The sequence below is a fragment of the Caretta caretta genome, chromosome 15 (assembly GCF_965140235.1).
Source record: "Caretta caretta isolate rCarCar2 chromosome 15, rCarCar1.hap1, whole genome shotgun sequence".
NCBI classification, from domain to species: domain Eukaryota; kingdom Metazoa; phylum Chordata; order Testudines; family Cheloniidae; genus Caretta; species Caretta caretta.
Genome location: NC_134220.1, coordinates 1,156,327 through 1,172,212, shown reverse-complemented (window position 1 = coordinate 1,172,212; position 15,886 = coordinate 1,156,327). Strand labels below are relative to the sequence as shown.

The 15,886-nt window shown below is 44.7% G+C and overlaps 1 protein-coding gene across 16 annotated transcripts in view; it reads right to left on the bottom strand.

The window, feature by feature from the left end:
• MTMR3 (myotubularin related protein 3) overlaps positions 1–15,886 on the bottom strand; it is a 240,851-nt gene that overhangs the window by 11,896 nt on the left and 213,069 nt on the right. For 15 of the 16 annotated variants that reach the window (XM_048821231.2, XM_048821238.2, XM_048821241.2 and 12 more), the window contains 6 exons: positions 15,088–15,199; positions 14,087–14,282; positions 13,544–13,729; positions 11,742–11,912; positions 10,297–10,442; positions 8,102–9,524 (listed from right to left, as the gene is read on the bottom strand). In XM_048821231.2, the coding sequence (XP_048677188.2) occupies positions 8,102–9,524; positions 10,297–10,442; positions 11,742–11,912; positions 13,544–13,729; positions 14,087–14,282; positions 15,088–15,199 (2,234 nt within the window). Of the gene's footprint in view, positions 1–4,667; positions 5,272–5,921; positions 6,515–8,101; positions 9,525–10,296; positions 10,443–11,741; positions 11,913–13,543; positions 13,730–14,086; positions 14,283–15,087; positions 15,200–15,886 lie in introns of those variants that run through there. The other variant, XR_012665130.1, reaches the window with a different exon arrangement.

Here is a 15,886-nt window from a genome sequence, read left to right as displayed (position 1 = left end):
ATCAGTATTTAGCAATTATTATATTAGCTGCAACCTCAATAGCCCAAGAAGTTGATGCAAGTCTTTCCAAATGAATGCACCTGGGACTATCCAGCCCCTGTGTCAACTAGATCCCTTTGCCACTTCCAAAGAATGCTTATAAACATTACTCCTGGGGGAATTCTGCGCCACTGCGCAATGCAGAATTCGTGCAGAATTAATGTTCTGCACAGAATGTCCTTTTTCCCCTCACAGAAATGGTTCTGCAGAGCTGCTCGCCGCCACTGGACCCAGCAGAGCCCTGCTCCCCAGCTCGCAAATAGAACACACTGCCGGGGGAAGGGAGAGGAGGAGCTGAAGAGTTCCTGGCAGCTGCAGTCCCCGGCACGCCCTGAAAGAAGGACGTGGCGTGGACTACAAGGAACTCCATACAAGCCCAGGACCCAGCATCAGGGTGTTTCTTCCTCTGGATCCCTGGGCTCTGGGGCTGTGAGTATATGGGATGCAGGGCACCTGTCAGCTGGGCTCTGAGGGTAGGGGGTGCATATGTCTGGGCTGGTGGTGCCCTGCAGCTGGGCTCTGGAGGGGTAGGGGTGCAGGTGTCTGGGCTTGGAATAGGGGGTGTAAATCTCTGGGCTGGGGGGACGACCTGTGGCTGGGCTCTGGGGGGGTAGGGGATATAGGTGTCTGGGCTGTGGAGGCACCCCGTGATTGGGCACTGGGAGGGAGGGGATGGAGGTGTCTGGGGCCCTGGCTGGAGGAGGAAGAGAAGCAGGAACTGGGTTGTCATAGGGGTTTCTTTAACTCTCTAGTCCTGGGGGAATTTTTGTTGTTGTCTGTATTGTTATAGGTTTCAGAGTAACAGCCGTGTTAGTCTGTATTCGCAAAAAGAAAAGGAGGACTTGTGGCACCTTAGAGACTAACCAATTTATTTGAGCATAAGCTTTCGTGAGCTACAGCTCACTTCATCGGATGCATACTGTGGAAATGGCCCACCTTGATTATCATGCACATTGTAGGGAGAGTGGTCACTTTGGATGAGCTATTACCAGCAGGAGAGTGAGTTTGTGTGTGTATGGGGGTGAGAAAACCTGGATTTGTGCTGGAAATGGCCCAACTTGATTATCATGCACATTGTAGGGAGAGTGGTCACTTTGGATAAGCTATTACCAGCAGGAGAGTGAGTTTGTGTGTGTGGTTTTTGGAGGGGGGCTGGGGGGTGAGAAAACCTGGATTTGTGCTGGAAATGGCCCAACTTGATTATCATACACATTGTAAGGAGAGTGATCACTTTAGATAAGCTATTACCAGCAGGAGAGTGGGATGGGAGGAGGTATTGTTTCATATTCTCTGTGTATATAATGTCTTCTGCACTTTCCACAGTATGCATCCGATGAAGTGAGCTGTAGCTCACGAAAGCTTATGCTCAAATAAATTGGTTAGTCTCTAAGGTGCCACAGGTACTCCTTTTCTTTTTGTATTGTTATAGACATAGTTGCTGATAGATATTTTGAAATAAATTATCAAAATAATTGAAACTGGTGTGATTATATAATGTTATTCTGACAAATAAAATGTGCAGAATTTTAAAATATTGTGCGCAGAATTTTTAATTTTTTTGCACAGAATTCCCCCCAGGAGTAAAACCTTTAAGTATTGTAAATGTAAATGAAATATACACACTACATTTAAAAAACTGAAGCATCCGATGGCACCTAGAAGTGGGTTTTTTTATGCACAAAAGCTTATGCCCAAATAAATCTGTTAGTCTTTAAGGTGCCACCAGACACCTCGTTGTTTTTGTGGATACAGACAAACACGGCTACCCCTTTAATACTTGACATACCACATGTGTGTATAGAGAGTGAAGTTTTCATTATTATTATAATTTCTACTGTGGTAGTGCTCAGAGACATCATTCAGGATCAGTATCCCAATGTACTATGTGCTGTTCAAACACATAGGAAGACATGGTCCCTACCCCAAGGAGTTTACAATCTGAGAATTCCCTTATGCCTCCCCTACCATCCTCATCCTTTCCATCCTCCCCCCCATCCCTTCTCTGCTGCTTTCCACTTCCCTCTCTCTAGCTCTTCTCTCTTCCCTTCCCTTCCCTAACTGACAGGCCTCTGAAAAAAGAAGCCACAAAACACAGCTGCTTGCTGGTATTGGGGCTTCAAAGTTCCAGTGGCTCCTGACATTTGTTTTTTGAAGCTACGCTACCAACAAGAAGCAGAGTGAGGCAGGTGCATTGGCTTCTTTTTTAAAGTCTTGTTACTGCAGTTTAATTCAAACAGGAGGAGTAGGAAAAAATAGGTAGGGGGAGGAGGATTGAAGCCAATTTAAAAATTTCACCACACCCACATGTGAAAAATGTATTTGCTTTACTTACGCATTACATATTTACAATTACAAACTTGTGGATACTACACAATTTGTAATCTTTGTATAGTATCCATAATGTTGCAACAACTACATACGTGATGTAGTCTAGCTGTAGCAAACATACTACAATCAAACTACGCTCCAGATTCAGGTCCTACTCTAACTGCTTTAAGGGTATGTCTACACTACGAAATTAGGTCGAATTTATAGAAGTCGATGTTTTAGAAAGCAATTTTATACAGTCGATTGTGTGTGTCCCCACTAAGCGCATTAAATTGGCGGAGTGAGTCCATAGTACCGAGGCTAGCATCCGCTTTCAGAGTGTTGCACTGTGGGTAGCTATCCCATAGTTCCCGCAGTCTCAGCCACCCATTGGAATTCTGGGTTGAGCTCCCAGTGCCCGACGGGGCAAAAACATTGTTGCAGGTGGTTTTGGGTACCCGTCGTCAGTTGAGCCTCTCTCCGTGAAAGCAACGGCTGACCATCGTTTCATGCCTTTTTTCCATGCGGGTGCCACACTGCTTTCAGCAGACGGTGCAGTACGGCTGCAAACTGTCATCATCGAACGACCGCTTCCGCCTCCACTCTGCTCTCCTGGTGCTATGAATCCACCTCGCAGGTCCTCCATATGACTGTCGTCATCCACTGCTTCTGCTGGCACTCTGCTCTCCTGGTGGTCTCGCAGGTCCTATATATGACTGTTGTCATCCGCCGCTTCCGCTGCAACTCTGCTTGGCTGCTCTTGTCTTGCCATACCACGGCAAGTGTGCAGCCCACTCAGCTGTTGTATCCTGGCAGCAGATGGTGCAGTAGGTCTGCAAAACTGGTCATCCAACCACCGCTTCCCCTGCAACTCTGCTCTCTGCTCTCCTTCTCTCCTGCAGACGCCATACCACGGCAAGCATGAAGCCCACTCAGATCACCGCGGCAGTTATGAGCATTGTAAACACCACACGCACTATCGAGCAGTATATCCAGAACCAGAACCTGCAAAAGCAGGCGAGGAGGTGACGGCAGTACAGTGACGAGAGTGATGAGGACATGGACAAGACTTCTCTCAAATCATGGTCCCCGGCAAATTAGCCATCCTGCTGGCAATGGGGCAGGCTCATGACATGGAACGCCGATTCTGGCAACAAGCACAGACTGGTGGGATCGCATAGTGTTGCATGTCTGGGATGATTCCCGGTCGCTGCGAAACTTTTGCATGCATAAGGGCACTTTCATGGAACTTTGTGACTTGCTTTCCCCTACCCTGAAGCGCAAGAATACCAAGATGAGAGCAGCCCTAACAATTCACAAGCAAGTGGCGATAGCCCTCTGGAAGCTTGCAATGCCAGACAGCTACTGGTCAGTCAGGAATCAATTTGGCATGGGCAAATCTACTGTGGGGGCTGCTGTGATCCAAGTAGTCAACACAATCACTGAGCTGCTGCTATCAAGGGTAGTGACTCTGGGAAATGTGCAGGTCATAGTGGATGGCTTTGCTGCAATGGGATTCCCTAACTGTGGTGGGGCGATAGACAGAACACATATCCCTATCTTGGGACCGGACCACCTTGGCAGCCAGTACATAAACCGAAAGGGATACTTTTCAATGGTGCTGCAAGCAGTGGTGGATCACAAGGGACATTTCAACAACATCAACGTGGAATGGCTGGGAAAGATACATGACGCTTGTATCTTCCGGAACTCTGGTCTGTATGAACCAGCTGCAGCAAGGGACTTACTTCCCAGACCAGAAAATAACCGTTGGGGATGTTGAAATGCCTATAGTTATCGTTGGGGACCCAGCCTACCCATTAATGCCATGGCTCATGAAGCCATACACAGGCAGCCTGGACAGTAGTCAGGAGCTGTTCAACTATAGGCTGAGCAAGTGCAGAAAAGTGGTAGAATGTGCATTTGGACGTTTAAAAGCACACGGGTGCAGTTTACTGACTCGGTTAGACCTCAGTGAAACCAATATTCCCATTGTTATTACTGCTTGCTATGTGCTCCACAATATCTGTGAGAGTAAGGGGGAGATGTTTACGGCAGGGTGGGAAGTTGAGGAAAATCGCCTGGCCGCTGATTACGCGCAGCCAGACACCAGGGCGATTAGAAGAGCACAGTAGGGTGAGCTGCACATCAGAGAAGCTTTGAAAACCAGTTTCATGGCTGACCAGGCTACGGTGTGACAGCTCTGTTTGTTTCTCCTTGATGAAAACCCGCCCCCCTGGTTCACTCTACTTTCCTGTAAGCCAACCGCCCTCCCCTCCCCCCTTTGATAACCGCTTGCAGAGGCAATAAAGTCATTGCTGTTTCAAATTCATGCATTCTTTATTAATTCGTCACAAAAATAGGGGGATAACTGCCAAGGTAGCCTGGGAGGGGTGGGGGAGGAGGAAAGGATGCACTTCACTCCACACTGCACTTCAAATCACTGAATGCCAGCCTTCTGTTGCTTGGGCAGTCCTCTGGGGTGGAGTGGTTGGGTGCCCAGAGCCCCCCCACCCCGCGTTCTTGGATGTCTGGGTGAGGAGGCTATGGAACTTGGGGAGGAGAGCGGTTGATTACACAGGGGCTGCAGTGGTGGTCTGTGCCTTTCCTGCACCTAAACCATACGCCGGAGCATATCAGTTTGATCCTCCAGTGGCCCCAGCATTGCATCCTGCCTCTTCTCATCATGCTGCTGCCACCTTTCCTCTTGATCCCGCCACCTCTCCTGTTCCTCTTGCCATCTGTCATTTTGTGCTTTCCTGGACTCTGACTTTGTCTGCCTCCACGCCTTCTGCTGGGCTCTTTCAGTGCAGGAGGACTGCATGAGCTCAGAGAACATTTCATCACGAGTGCATTTTTTTCACCTTCTTACCTGCACTAGCCTCTGGGATGGAGATGCTAGTGACAGCGTTGAAACATCTGCAGCTGCGGGAAGAAAAAAAGGGAGAGTAAAATTGAAAAAGACACATTGGCCATTTAAAAGGAGGGGCTGATGTTTTTGGGTTAACGTGTAGCACAAACCCAACTAACCCACCCTTCTCCCCCCAATTCTCTGAGATGATCACTTCACCCCTCCTCCCACCATGTGGCTAACAGGGGGTATGATTTCTTTTTTGCCACAGGCAAACAGCCCAGCAGGAACGGCCACCTCTGAATGTCCCCTTAATAAAATTCCCCTATTTCAACCAGGCGACCATCACTCTCCTGAGGATAACACAGAGAGATAAAGAACGGATGTTGCTTGAATGCCAGCAAACACCGGGACCACACGCCGCCATGCTTTCTTATGCAATGATTCCAGACTACGTGCTACTGGCCTGGCATGGTAAAGTGTCCTAACATGGAGGACGCAATAAGGCTGCCCCCCCCGAAACCTTTTGCAAAGGTTTCGGGAGTACTTCCAGGAGAGCTTCATTGAGATGTCCCTGGAGGATTTCTGCTCCATCCCCAGACATGTTAACAGACTTTTCCAGTAGCTGTACTGGCCACGAAAGCATCCCAAGTCTTCAGGGCAAATTAATCATTAAACACGCTTGCTTTTAAACAGTGTATTATATTTACAAAGGTACACTCACCAGAGTTGCCTTCTCCGCCTTCAAGGCCTGGGAGCCCAGGTTGGAAGGGTATTGGCTCCAGAGTGATCAACAGTTCCTGGCTGTTGGGGAGAATGGTTTCTCCGCTTGCCTGGTGTGCGCTATCTTCAACCTCCCCCTCCTCATCATCTTCCTCGTCCCCCAAATCCTCATCCTTGTTGTGTGAGACTCCCTTGCAGGAGTCTACATATAGGTGTGGGGTAGTTGTAGGGGCACTCCCTAGAATTGCATGCAGCTCATCATAGAAGCGGTATGTCTGGGGCTCTGACCCCGAGCGGGCATTTGTCTCTTGGGTTTTTTGGTAGGCTTGCCTTAGCTCCTTAAGTTTCATGCGGCACTGCTGCGGGTCCCTGTGATAGCCTCTGTCCTTCATGCCCTTGGAGATTTTTGCAAATATTTTGGCATTTCGTCTTTTGGAATGGAGTTCTGATAGCATGAATTCATCTCCCCATACAGCGATCAGATACCGTACCTCCCATTCGGTCCATCCTGGAGCTTTTTTGCGATTCTGGGACTCCATGGTCACCTCTGCTGATGAGATCTGCATGGTCACCTGTGCTGATCAGCTTGCCACACTGGCCAAACAGGAAATGAAATTCAAAAGTTTGCCGGGCTTTTCCTGTCTACCTGGCCACTGCATTCGAGTTGAGAGTGCTGTCCAGAGCGGTCACAATGGAGCACTCTGGGATAGCTCCCGGAGGCCAATACCGTCGAATTGCGTCCACACTACCACAAATTCGACCCGGCGATATTAATTTCGGCGCTAATTCCCTCATCGGGTAGGAGTACAGAAATAGATTTTAAGAGCCCATTAAGTTGACAAATATGGCTTCCTTGTGTGGACGGGTGCAGGGTTAAATCGATCTAATGCTGCTAAATTTCACCTAAACTCGTAGTGTAGACTAGGGCTAAGAAGCTTTAATGTGGCAAAGCCATAAAAACTGGCTTTAGCAGCACCTGAAGATTTCTCTTTCTGTAAGGGAAACCCCCGGGTGGCAGAGGCAGCATACTGAGCCTACTTTTAGGCCACACCTTTGAGGGAAGGGGACAGGGGCCCATATCCCTGTGCCACAGTGGCTCCCAGAACAACCACCTTTGCACCCGCCTCCCTGTGAATTATGCCAAGGACTAAAGAGCCAGTCAGAGAATCATAGATGATTAGGGTTGCAGGAGACCTCAGGAGACCAGCTTGAAGCAGGACAAACCCCAACTAAATCATCCCAGCCAGTCCTATAGATCTAGCTCAGTAAATTATATGTAATTGTTTAAAAGGTTCTCTCAACCATTTTATGAGCACAGCAAAAACTGGGTAAAGGCACCGTGATTAGCCTCATTCCACAGCACACCCAAAGTGTGTGTAAATTAGGACTGTCAAACTATTAAAAAAAATAATCACGAGATTAAAAAAAATAGTTGCGATTCATCAGTTTTAATCGCACTGTTAAATAATAGAATACCAATTTAAATTTATTATAAATATTTGTGGATGTTTCTCTACATTTTTAAATAAATTAATTTCAATTATAACACAATACAAAGTGTACAGTGCTCACTTTATATTATTATTTTTATTACAAATATCTGCACTATAAAAAAGATAAAAAAATGAAAACATCTACAAGTAGAAGCATGAATAATGACCATATCAGGCACATAAATACCTTGCAACACCGGCTACAATAATGCCATGCGAACGCCCTTCAGGTGACGTTAATAACAAGCGAGCAGCATTATCTCCCGCAAATGTAAACAAATTTGTTTGTCTTAGTGATTGGCTGAACAAGTAGGACTGTGTGGATTTGTAGGCTCTAAAGTTTTAAATGGTTTTGTTTTTGAGTGCAGTTATGTGAAAAAAAAATCTACATTTATAAGTTGCACTTTCATGATAAAGAGATTGCAACTGAAAGTGAGAACAGCATGTCCTTTTCAGTATAGACTCATAGGCCTGGAAGGGACCTTGAGAGGTCAGCTAGTCCAGTCCCTGCACTCACGGCAGGACTCAGCATGACTAAGACTTTAAAAAAAAAAATTACCATAACCAAAATTCACTGTCTAACCAAACAACATTTCTTACCAAACAGCTGACTTAGTACTGTGGGCTCCAGAAATGTGATTAACCAATCCATTATTGTCAGTAGTGGCTGAATTACCATTACACTTACCACTTCGTCCCCATAATCACCACTGAAACGTAGTGAGCTATTCAGGTACTGGCTCTCCAACCGGCTCCTCAACTCCTGCACTTGCTTCTTCAATATCTCCACTTCCTGCTGATGCCCAGTTTCGATCTGACGCAGGCGCTGCTGGATAACATCGGTGTAGATTGGCATCCCATCATCATCCAAGTGGCTCCTGGTGGGTTGGTCTGGGCTGCTAACTGTCTGTTGCCTCCCAGAATGGCCATGCACCCACTTATGGTGCAAGTTCCTCAAGTGAAACTGGGCAGAACTACAACTAGCTGTAGAGACCTGCCGCCTCAGAGAGGCTTTGACCCTATCATCCTCTCCATTCACACAGTGTCCATTTGCTGCAGGGTTTTTCTGGGTAATACTAAATGCTGCAGGTTTCTCTGTCACCATGTTCTCAGTCTCCAGCTCCCCATTACACACAATCTCATCTTTACATTCAGCTAAAGGCAAGGCACAAGGGGAAGGCATTGAGCTGTGTGTGTTGCTGCTGTTAGAAGTCCTGTTTACTTTTGTTCCCACTCTGTGTAGCTCTATCATGTTTTCCCCCTCAGGTCTGTTTTCAGTCGTTTGAAAAAGTTCCTCAGCATTGCTGTCCATCAGACAAGGTCCATGGCAAGGGCCTTTCGCAATCAGCTCTTGCTTTGCTCCAATCTCTGTTAAGGTTTCGGTAGAACTTTCCATGTTGGATGTTTTTGCCTCATGTTGGATTGTGATGGGCAATGGAGGACTGGACTCTGGAGTACTATAAGGGCTTTCTGCTTCTATATGAAGTCTACTAACACCTTCCTCCACATTCTTCTGAATGTCACTATTTACAGTACTCTCCAAGGGGACAGTCTGTAGTCCTTTCATCTGAGGTAACTTCTGGATACCGTTACTGAAATCCATAGGCTCCTCCTGTTGTCCTTTAAGCTCAGAAGAACCTTGTGAAACTGGATGTGGATTGGACACTGGATTGTTTATTAACGTATCTGTATCCATCTCAGTCTTTTCACAGAGGCCATCAATATACCCATCAAGATTTTCAGCTCTGTTCTCCTTACCCAGGATAACCTCATCCACATCCTCTTTGCCTGTTGTCTCTAGGGTACCCCTCAAGAGCTCCTCCAGACCAACATCCTCTTTGGTGGCCTCCTGCAAAATGTTCTCCATCTGTCCCTCTGCCACGCCCGCTGCAACTGAAAGCTCTGCTCCAACAAGAGCCCTGCCTTGTTTGCTCAGGCTGTCCTCATCAAATGGATCATCCCCTGGGTTGCCAAGGCTGCTCAGCTCCAAGGACCTACGGTGCTCTTGCCACTTTTCATTTAGGCTGGGATCACTACTACGTCGGTTAGTTGAAGGCACGTTGCTGTCGCAGGCCATTGTCAGATTGTCAAACGATCTTGTCTTTGGTAGCCTACAGAGGTAAAAAATCAGAATCAAAAGTTACTTTTTAAAATATTTAATTACAAAGGTTATTAATGAGCTTCCCCATTTTGAAATCACCACCAGCCACTCAATACTGTGGAGTTCTGCAATGCACTACGATATTATCTAACAGTACAGTCTGATAATTTGTGGTTCAAAGCTGCTCCAGCACCTTCCAGGCCTTCTCTCTCCATCAAGAAAATTTCTTTGACTAATCTTCAGACATTCCCAGAATCACCCCTCCACACCAAAGCTCCATTTCCTAACTAGCATGCACCTAGAATCATTTTACTGGAAAAGGCTTCTCTAAAGACAAGGGAAGCTGTAGTTACATGAATGTAATACAAGAAAAAAAGCAGTGTGCAAACAAATGCAAGGCAGCCCTGAAGGTGCTATATCCCATGGTATTCTGACCTCCACAATCCAGAGGCAATATACTAAAGCAGAATACATTATGCCACTGGGGACAGTACCTGGGATGTTATTGGGGATACTCCGTATACTGAACTGTGTTTTTTCTGTTAATTTATTCCAAACCTATTTTCTGCTCTGATGTGTTTGTTACACAACAATCCAGGAAGCTGAATACTTTCAAAATTGAAATGACCACACAGGGGTTTTTGTTAGCCATTTAAACAGTCCCACCATGAAAACAGTGAAAAAGCACCTCCCTCCCACACCAAGTGCTCCTCTCCTTAAATCCCACAACATTCTCTGTTGATCTTACTTTACAGGATGGGATTTCTGGGCTCTAGCCTCACCTGCCCAGAGACTGATCTTCAGGGCTGGAGCCTGGAACTGGGTAAGGGGCACAGGTGTCATCCGCAGGGGTGGAGGGGGAAGAACATGGCAGGTAAACAGCACTCCAGAGCATTAAATTACGGACATGACACACGGGATACAGCACCTAAAATGAGAAAATATGGCACGTTCATGTTTAGGAATGTTAACCTGTCTCTCTCCAGGACTTTTGCTACTTTAATTTTACAGCTCAGGTTCGCAGCCCAGAGATTGCACTGGATCCCCAGATAATTTGGGGTCTAAGCAGCAACAATGGCATTTTTAATAATTTACTCATAGCGATCAAATTGTTACCCTTGCCTTCAGATATGGGGATTTAGGGAGGGGAAGGGTTTAAATAACTTAGAAAAATCTTTACTTCAATAAACACTGACATTTTAACTGTTCTCTACAGGTTTTTATGGCATGCCCATCACCACAGTATCTGAATGCCTAACATATTCTTCTATCAAATATACATAAAGATGACTGTGCCTCTCCCCCCCAGTCCCTTGTGATAGTTTCTTACTATGGGAGAACTAACTGAAAACATGAAAGTGATTAAATTAGATATGTGCAAAGACTTCCATAACATTTTTTGTTATGCCAGTTTTTTGACAAAATTCTCTGGGAGTTTAAGATTTTTATGACACAACCCTTATCCCCTCAGTGTAACTTGACAGAGATCTCTTGTTGGTAACCATATCTTGTCAAGCACACAAAATATTTTATTACAAGGAATACAGCATATATCTGATATAGAGATACTCTCTATGGCTGCATTTGTTATGTCCCAGTGGTCTGCTGAAGACAATGTAAAGTAAGTTCTTCAGAAAGATGGCTCTGATGGTGTGGGAGTGCATGGCATAGCAGAGGTGAAGCTAAGGCTATTCAAACCCTTGCTATGGCACTCAAATGGTAACTTATCCAGTGGGCAAGTTGAGGCATATACATAAAAATGGCCATACTGGGTCAGACCAAAGGTCCATGTAGCCCAGTATCCTGTCTTCTGACAGTGGCCAATGCCAGGTGCCCCACAGGGAATGAACAGAGCAGGTAATCATCAAGTGATCCATCCCCTGTTGCCCATGCCCAGCTTCTAGCAAACAGAGGCTAGGGACACCATCCCTGTCCATCCTGGCTAATAGCCATTGATGGACCTATCCTCCATGAACTTATCTAGTTCTTTTTTGAACCCTGTTATATAGTCTTGGCCTTCACAACATCCTCTGGCAAGGAGTTTCACAGTTATCTCTAGGCAGTATATTTGTGGAACAGGCAGTCAAATCATCACCCACAGGAATAACTGGGATGCTTCCTTGAGGTGGATATTTTTGGGACAGTCACTTTCCCCCACTCCGACAGTTGTAATGCAGAATCCATAAAGGGACTCTCCCATAGCTGGTGGGGAATAAATGATACATACAGTTTCTGATTGGGAGGAGTAAAGCAGGTTTTTGAAGGCTTTGTTTGCTGCCCGCAGCAGAGACCAGACAGAACACGTCCTTTCTTGAGTATGTTTTTCCCCTCGCTCCTTTGCATTGTTGCACAGGAATGTACCAAAGAGGCAAGAGTAGGTGTGCTGCACCAATTTGACCTGTACAGACCAATACAGACAGAGTCATATGGCAGCACATACGGTGTATGTGAAAGATATAATTTTCACGCTTAAGAGGCAATGAATCTACCATTCACGTGAGGCTGTATATGTAAGGCTTTTGTGGAGGATGCCATATAAATCTATTTAGCATGCCTTCTTAGAAAGCTAATGACAAGAACACACCAGCACAATGGGCTCCTCTCTATGATGCACCATCATATTTGAATTATATAAAATGTTAGGAGGAAATATAACATAAAGGTTGCATGTTTATTTACATGCTGTGTCTAAAACTGACATACTGAAACCAGGGCCCTGGAGGATATGGGAGAGAAGGGAATTTTTGACACAGCTGTCACATAGCATCAGTAAAGTAGAAAAGCACAGAGCTGGCAATAATAATAGGTTATCTTCTGTCTTGTGGCACAAATGGAGACACAGAAAGCTCACCAAGTCTAGATTGTAGCTCACTCCACACTATAGCGTCAACCCAGCAAAGCCCTTAAGCATGTACTTATCTTTAAGATGTTAATGGCCCAACTGACTTCAAACAGGATTATTCGTGTTAAAAGTTAAGCACATGCTTAACTTTAGGTTTGCTGGATTAGGGCATTCAGCTCTAAAAAGACCGGAAGATGGAAATGCTCAAGGGATTGGTGAAGTATTACAGAAACTTTCTCCTCTAGGTTGCCAGTTCAAATCCATCCATGTAGTTATGACTAACAATTACGGTGTGACTGGCTTGGTGGTGTGAAAGTAGAATGAATTATATTGAAATTATAATTCATTAAAGAAATGCTACTTGAAGGGTTTGTTGAAATACAGTTGTCAGGAAGAGAAACATTAAGGAGTGTGAGACAATGGGTTCTCAAACTAATTAACTTAGAGCTCCTACTGAGCTAGGAGATTGGTAAACATTAGTATGCAAATAAGATATGTATGTATATTTGTCAGTTTCTGCTTCCTTTTGTCTCTTATGTTAAATTGGCTTTGGCTTAGCTGTATAAATAAGTTAGCTTGAGCTTCAGAGACGGGTCACATATCTGGGTGCACTGGCAAAGCGCTTTGCTAATAAACAGAGTGGTCTGACAAATTATGTGAGTCCTGAATCTGACTTTGACAGTGGCCTTGAGATGTGACTTCAGTACTCTTAGCCAAACTTCTCAGAGGACAGTTGTCAATATCAGAAAAGCCACACTTTCTAGGCAGTTTCAGCAGAAAAAGAGAATAGAAACTCCTTCTTGCTCTTAAGAGACATCCCCTCCAGGTGAGGATGAAATAGCGTAGTGGAGAAGTGCTGGGGAAGTTTGCATTACCATTACCTGTGCTGTCCCTATTCTGTGGACATTTGAATCCAGGACATGATTTCTTTCTTTATTTAAAGTTTAAAGGAAGTCCTAGAAGGCCCCATCCCTGCTTTCAGAGAGAACCGGTTGCAGATTCCATGACAACTAGTGGTTTTGTCTGCCAGACAAGGCTCAACAGTTGTAACATCTGCTTATCAGGCTGCACTGTGGCATAAGGTAGATGGGAAAATTGGAAACCCCTCAGGGCTATTCCGTGTGTTAGCTCTGTCTACTGGTTTAGAAGTATTTCATAAAACAGTAATCTCTCAAGCCACAACTCACAAGGAATGCTTCGTTAAACTCGAAAGAGCAGGGGAACTGCCTCTGGAGCTGATGGACGCAGTCCAACCACTGCAAAAATACTGGGCAGCGCTCATTTAGGTCATCCGAATTCTCACCATGGCCACAGCGATCTGCAAACTTGTGGCCAAAATCCAGCCATTCCATCTCCACTAGCACCTGGAAACCCTGCAGGAAAGAAAGTGTAGTTGAAGGTCTCCAGATTTTTTGTCAATCCAAACGTAACAATTTTCCAGGACACTATCTGAGACTTCTCATGGGAAGTATTCATGCTTAATATACCTGATTTCTTTTCAGAATTAATCATGTTTTTTTTTCAACCTGCTTTTCTTCTATTTAATTCCCTTCACAATTAACCCACTATATCACTCAATAGCATCCATCAGATGCAGCAAGACTGGTGATAACATTTGTACTTTTTCAGATGAAGAAACCTGAGTTCAATCATGCATAGCCTTCCCTATTAATCTGCAAAGAAACCCAAACTTGGCCTCCCTCCCATGCATCAATGGATGGTTTACAAACCTCTATGGTCCTGTAATACGGATCTAGCAGCAGTTTGGACAGCGCCACTATCTGTGGGGTTCGGTCCCAGCCATCCGAGCAGTGCACCAAGACTGGTCGCTGGTCTCTGTCTACTGCGTGCACTACCAATAGTGCAGATTTCAGAAGCACAGACAAGTGCTGCAGCCATTTGGTACTTTCCAGTGCTGATAACCAACTAAAGAAAAACCAAAGGAGGATAGTTTGTGCTCTTTTTAATGTTTCCCAGCTGAGATCTTTGAATTAAAAAAAATCAGAGTGATCATAATTAAACTCCTATTATAGTACTAAACAATGAGTGCTTTCCTTGAATCTATTTTTCACTTAAATTGTCTTGTTAATGCTCTCACAAGTTTGCAGGAAATACAGACAGTCTACTTAGTGAATGTGAAAGGCTCGTGGCACCAAATGAAGAACCAGGAGAAACTGTTAGAGGAAAGAGGGTTGAAATGCTGCAGCATTCTGGGAAAGATTCACAGTCAGAAGACCCCTCAGGTATTGTCACTGGAGGTCAGTTATACCATGGAAATGATGGGCTGGATCTCCAGGGTGAGGATATTAGGCATGTGGTAAGTTCATGGAGCAACACTAGTGCCTTTCAAAGGAAATTAAGATTGCTACACACTTCTGGGGTTAGATAGCACGTTACAATAGCAGTTTTAGAAAATTAGGGGAAAGCTGAAATATTGCAGGATGCACAGGTGAGACTAACCAAGCCCACCTGACAGTTATACACTCGAATATTAAAGTAAAGGATCCTATTTTGATCCCAGTCTCATTTGCTATCTCCATTTTAGAATGAATGAGTCAGCTTTTGCTCAATCTATATGAAGTGAAAAATATAACTGTAGCATGTTTACAAAGAGAAGGCTGTGGAAGAACAAACAACTGCTTAATTCAGTCTAGAAAATATCAGGGGAAGAATGAGAGTTAGACACAAAAATATAATTTAAGAAAGAAAAAAACCTCAAATGCCCACTTACTTTCCTGGGTCTGGCATCTGTGTGCAGAGCAAGCGCAGCGACTGAAAGCTCTTCCGGATAGAATGGATGTTTGCCATCCCCATGAACACCACTTCACAATTTGGATAATACTCTGTAGAAAATTGTAAAAACCAAGAGGAGGAATTAAAAACAACATGAATATTAAGTTAAAAAAGAAGCTTTTCTATAAAAACAAACTGCTGCAGTTGTGGACTGATGAAATAGTGCTGTTTAGCACAATTTCCTGTAGACAAAAATTTGTGCTTGGACTTCTGCTGGTATTCCAGACATTACAACAAACGGTGGTAAAACTGAAAGTGCTGGTAACTATTGTGACACTATAAAGAAAATACATGTGCTTGTTTCTCTACTGAATTTATGATGAAAATCTAAGTCACTGTGCAGACATATGAATCTTCCTTGCTGTCTGCTGTTAGGTGAAACAACAGGCTAATGCATTATCTTTTCACCTCTGCAGAACTGGTTTCCAAATTGACTTAACCATAACAGAACTAGCACAGAATTTGGTATATGTCTGGCAATGTCTACGGAGCAGAGAGCCAGGGCCAGGAGAGTAGTGGTGTTTAGGTCCAGAGAGAGGTCTATTGGCAAAAGATTGTTGAGGTTTTTTTATTTATTTGTTTTTTTACTGTTCCATTTCATACCACAAGAAGCAGTGCACGGACAGCTCCCCATAGGGGTAATGGTATTACACTACTAGAAGTTATACAATGCTCTAAAAAGACAGAGCAATCTGAAAATAACTGTCAATTCATGATTGTCCTTAAACCTTAACATT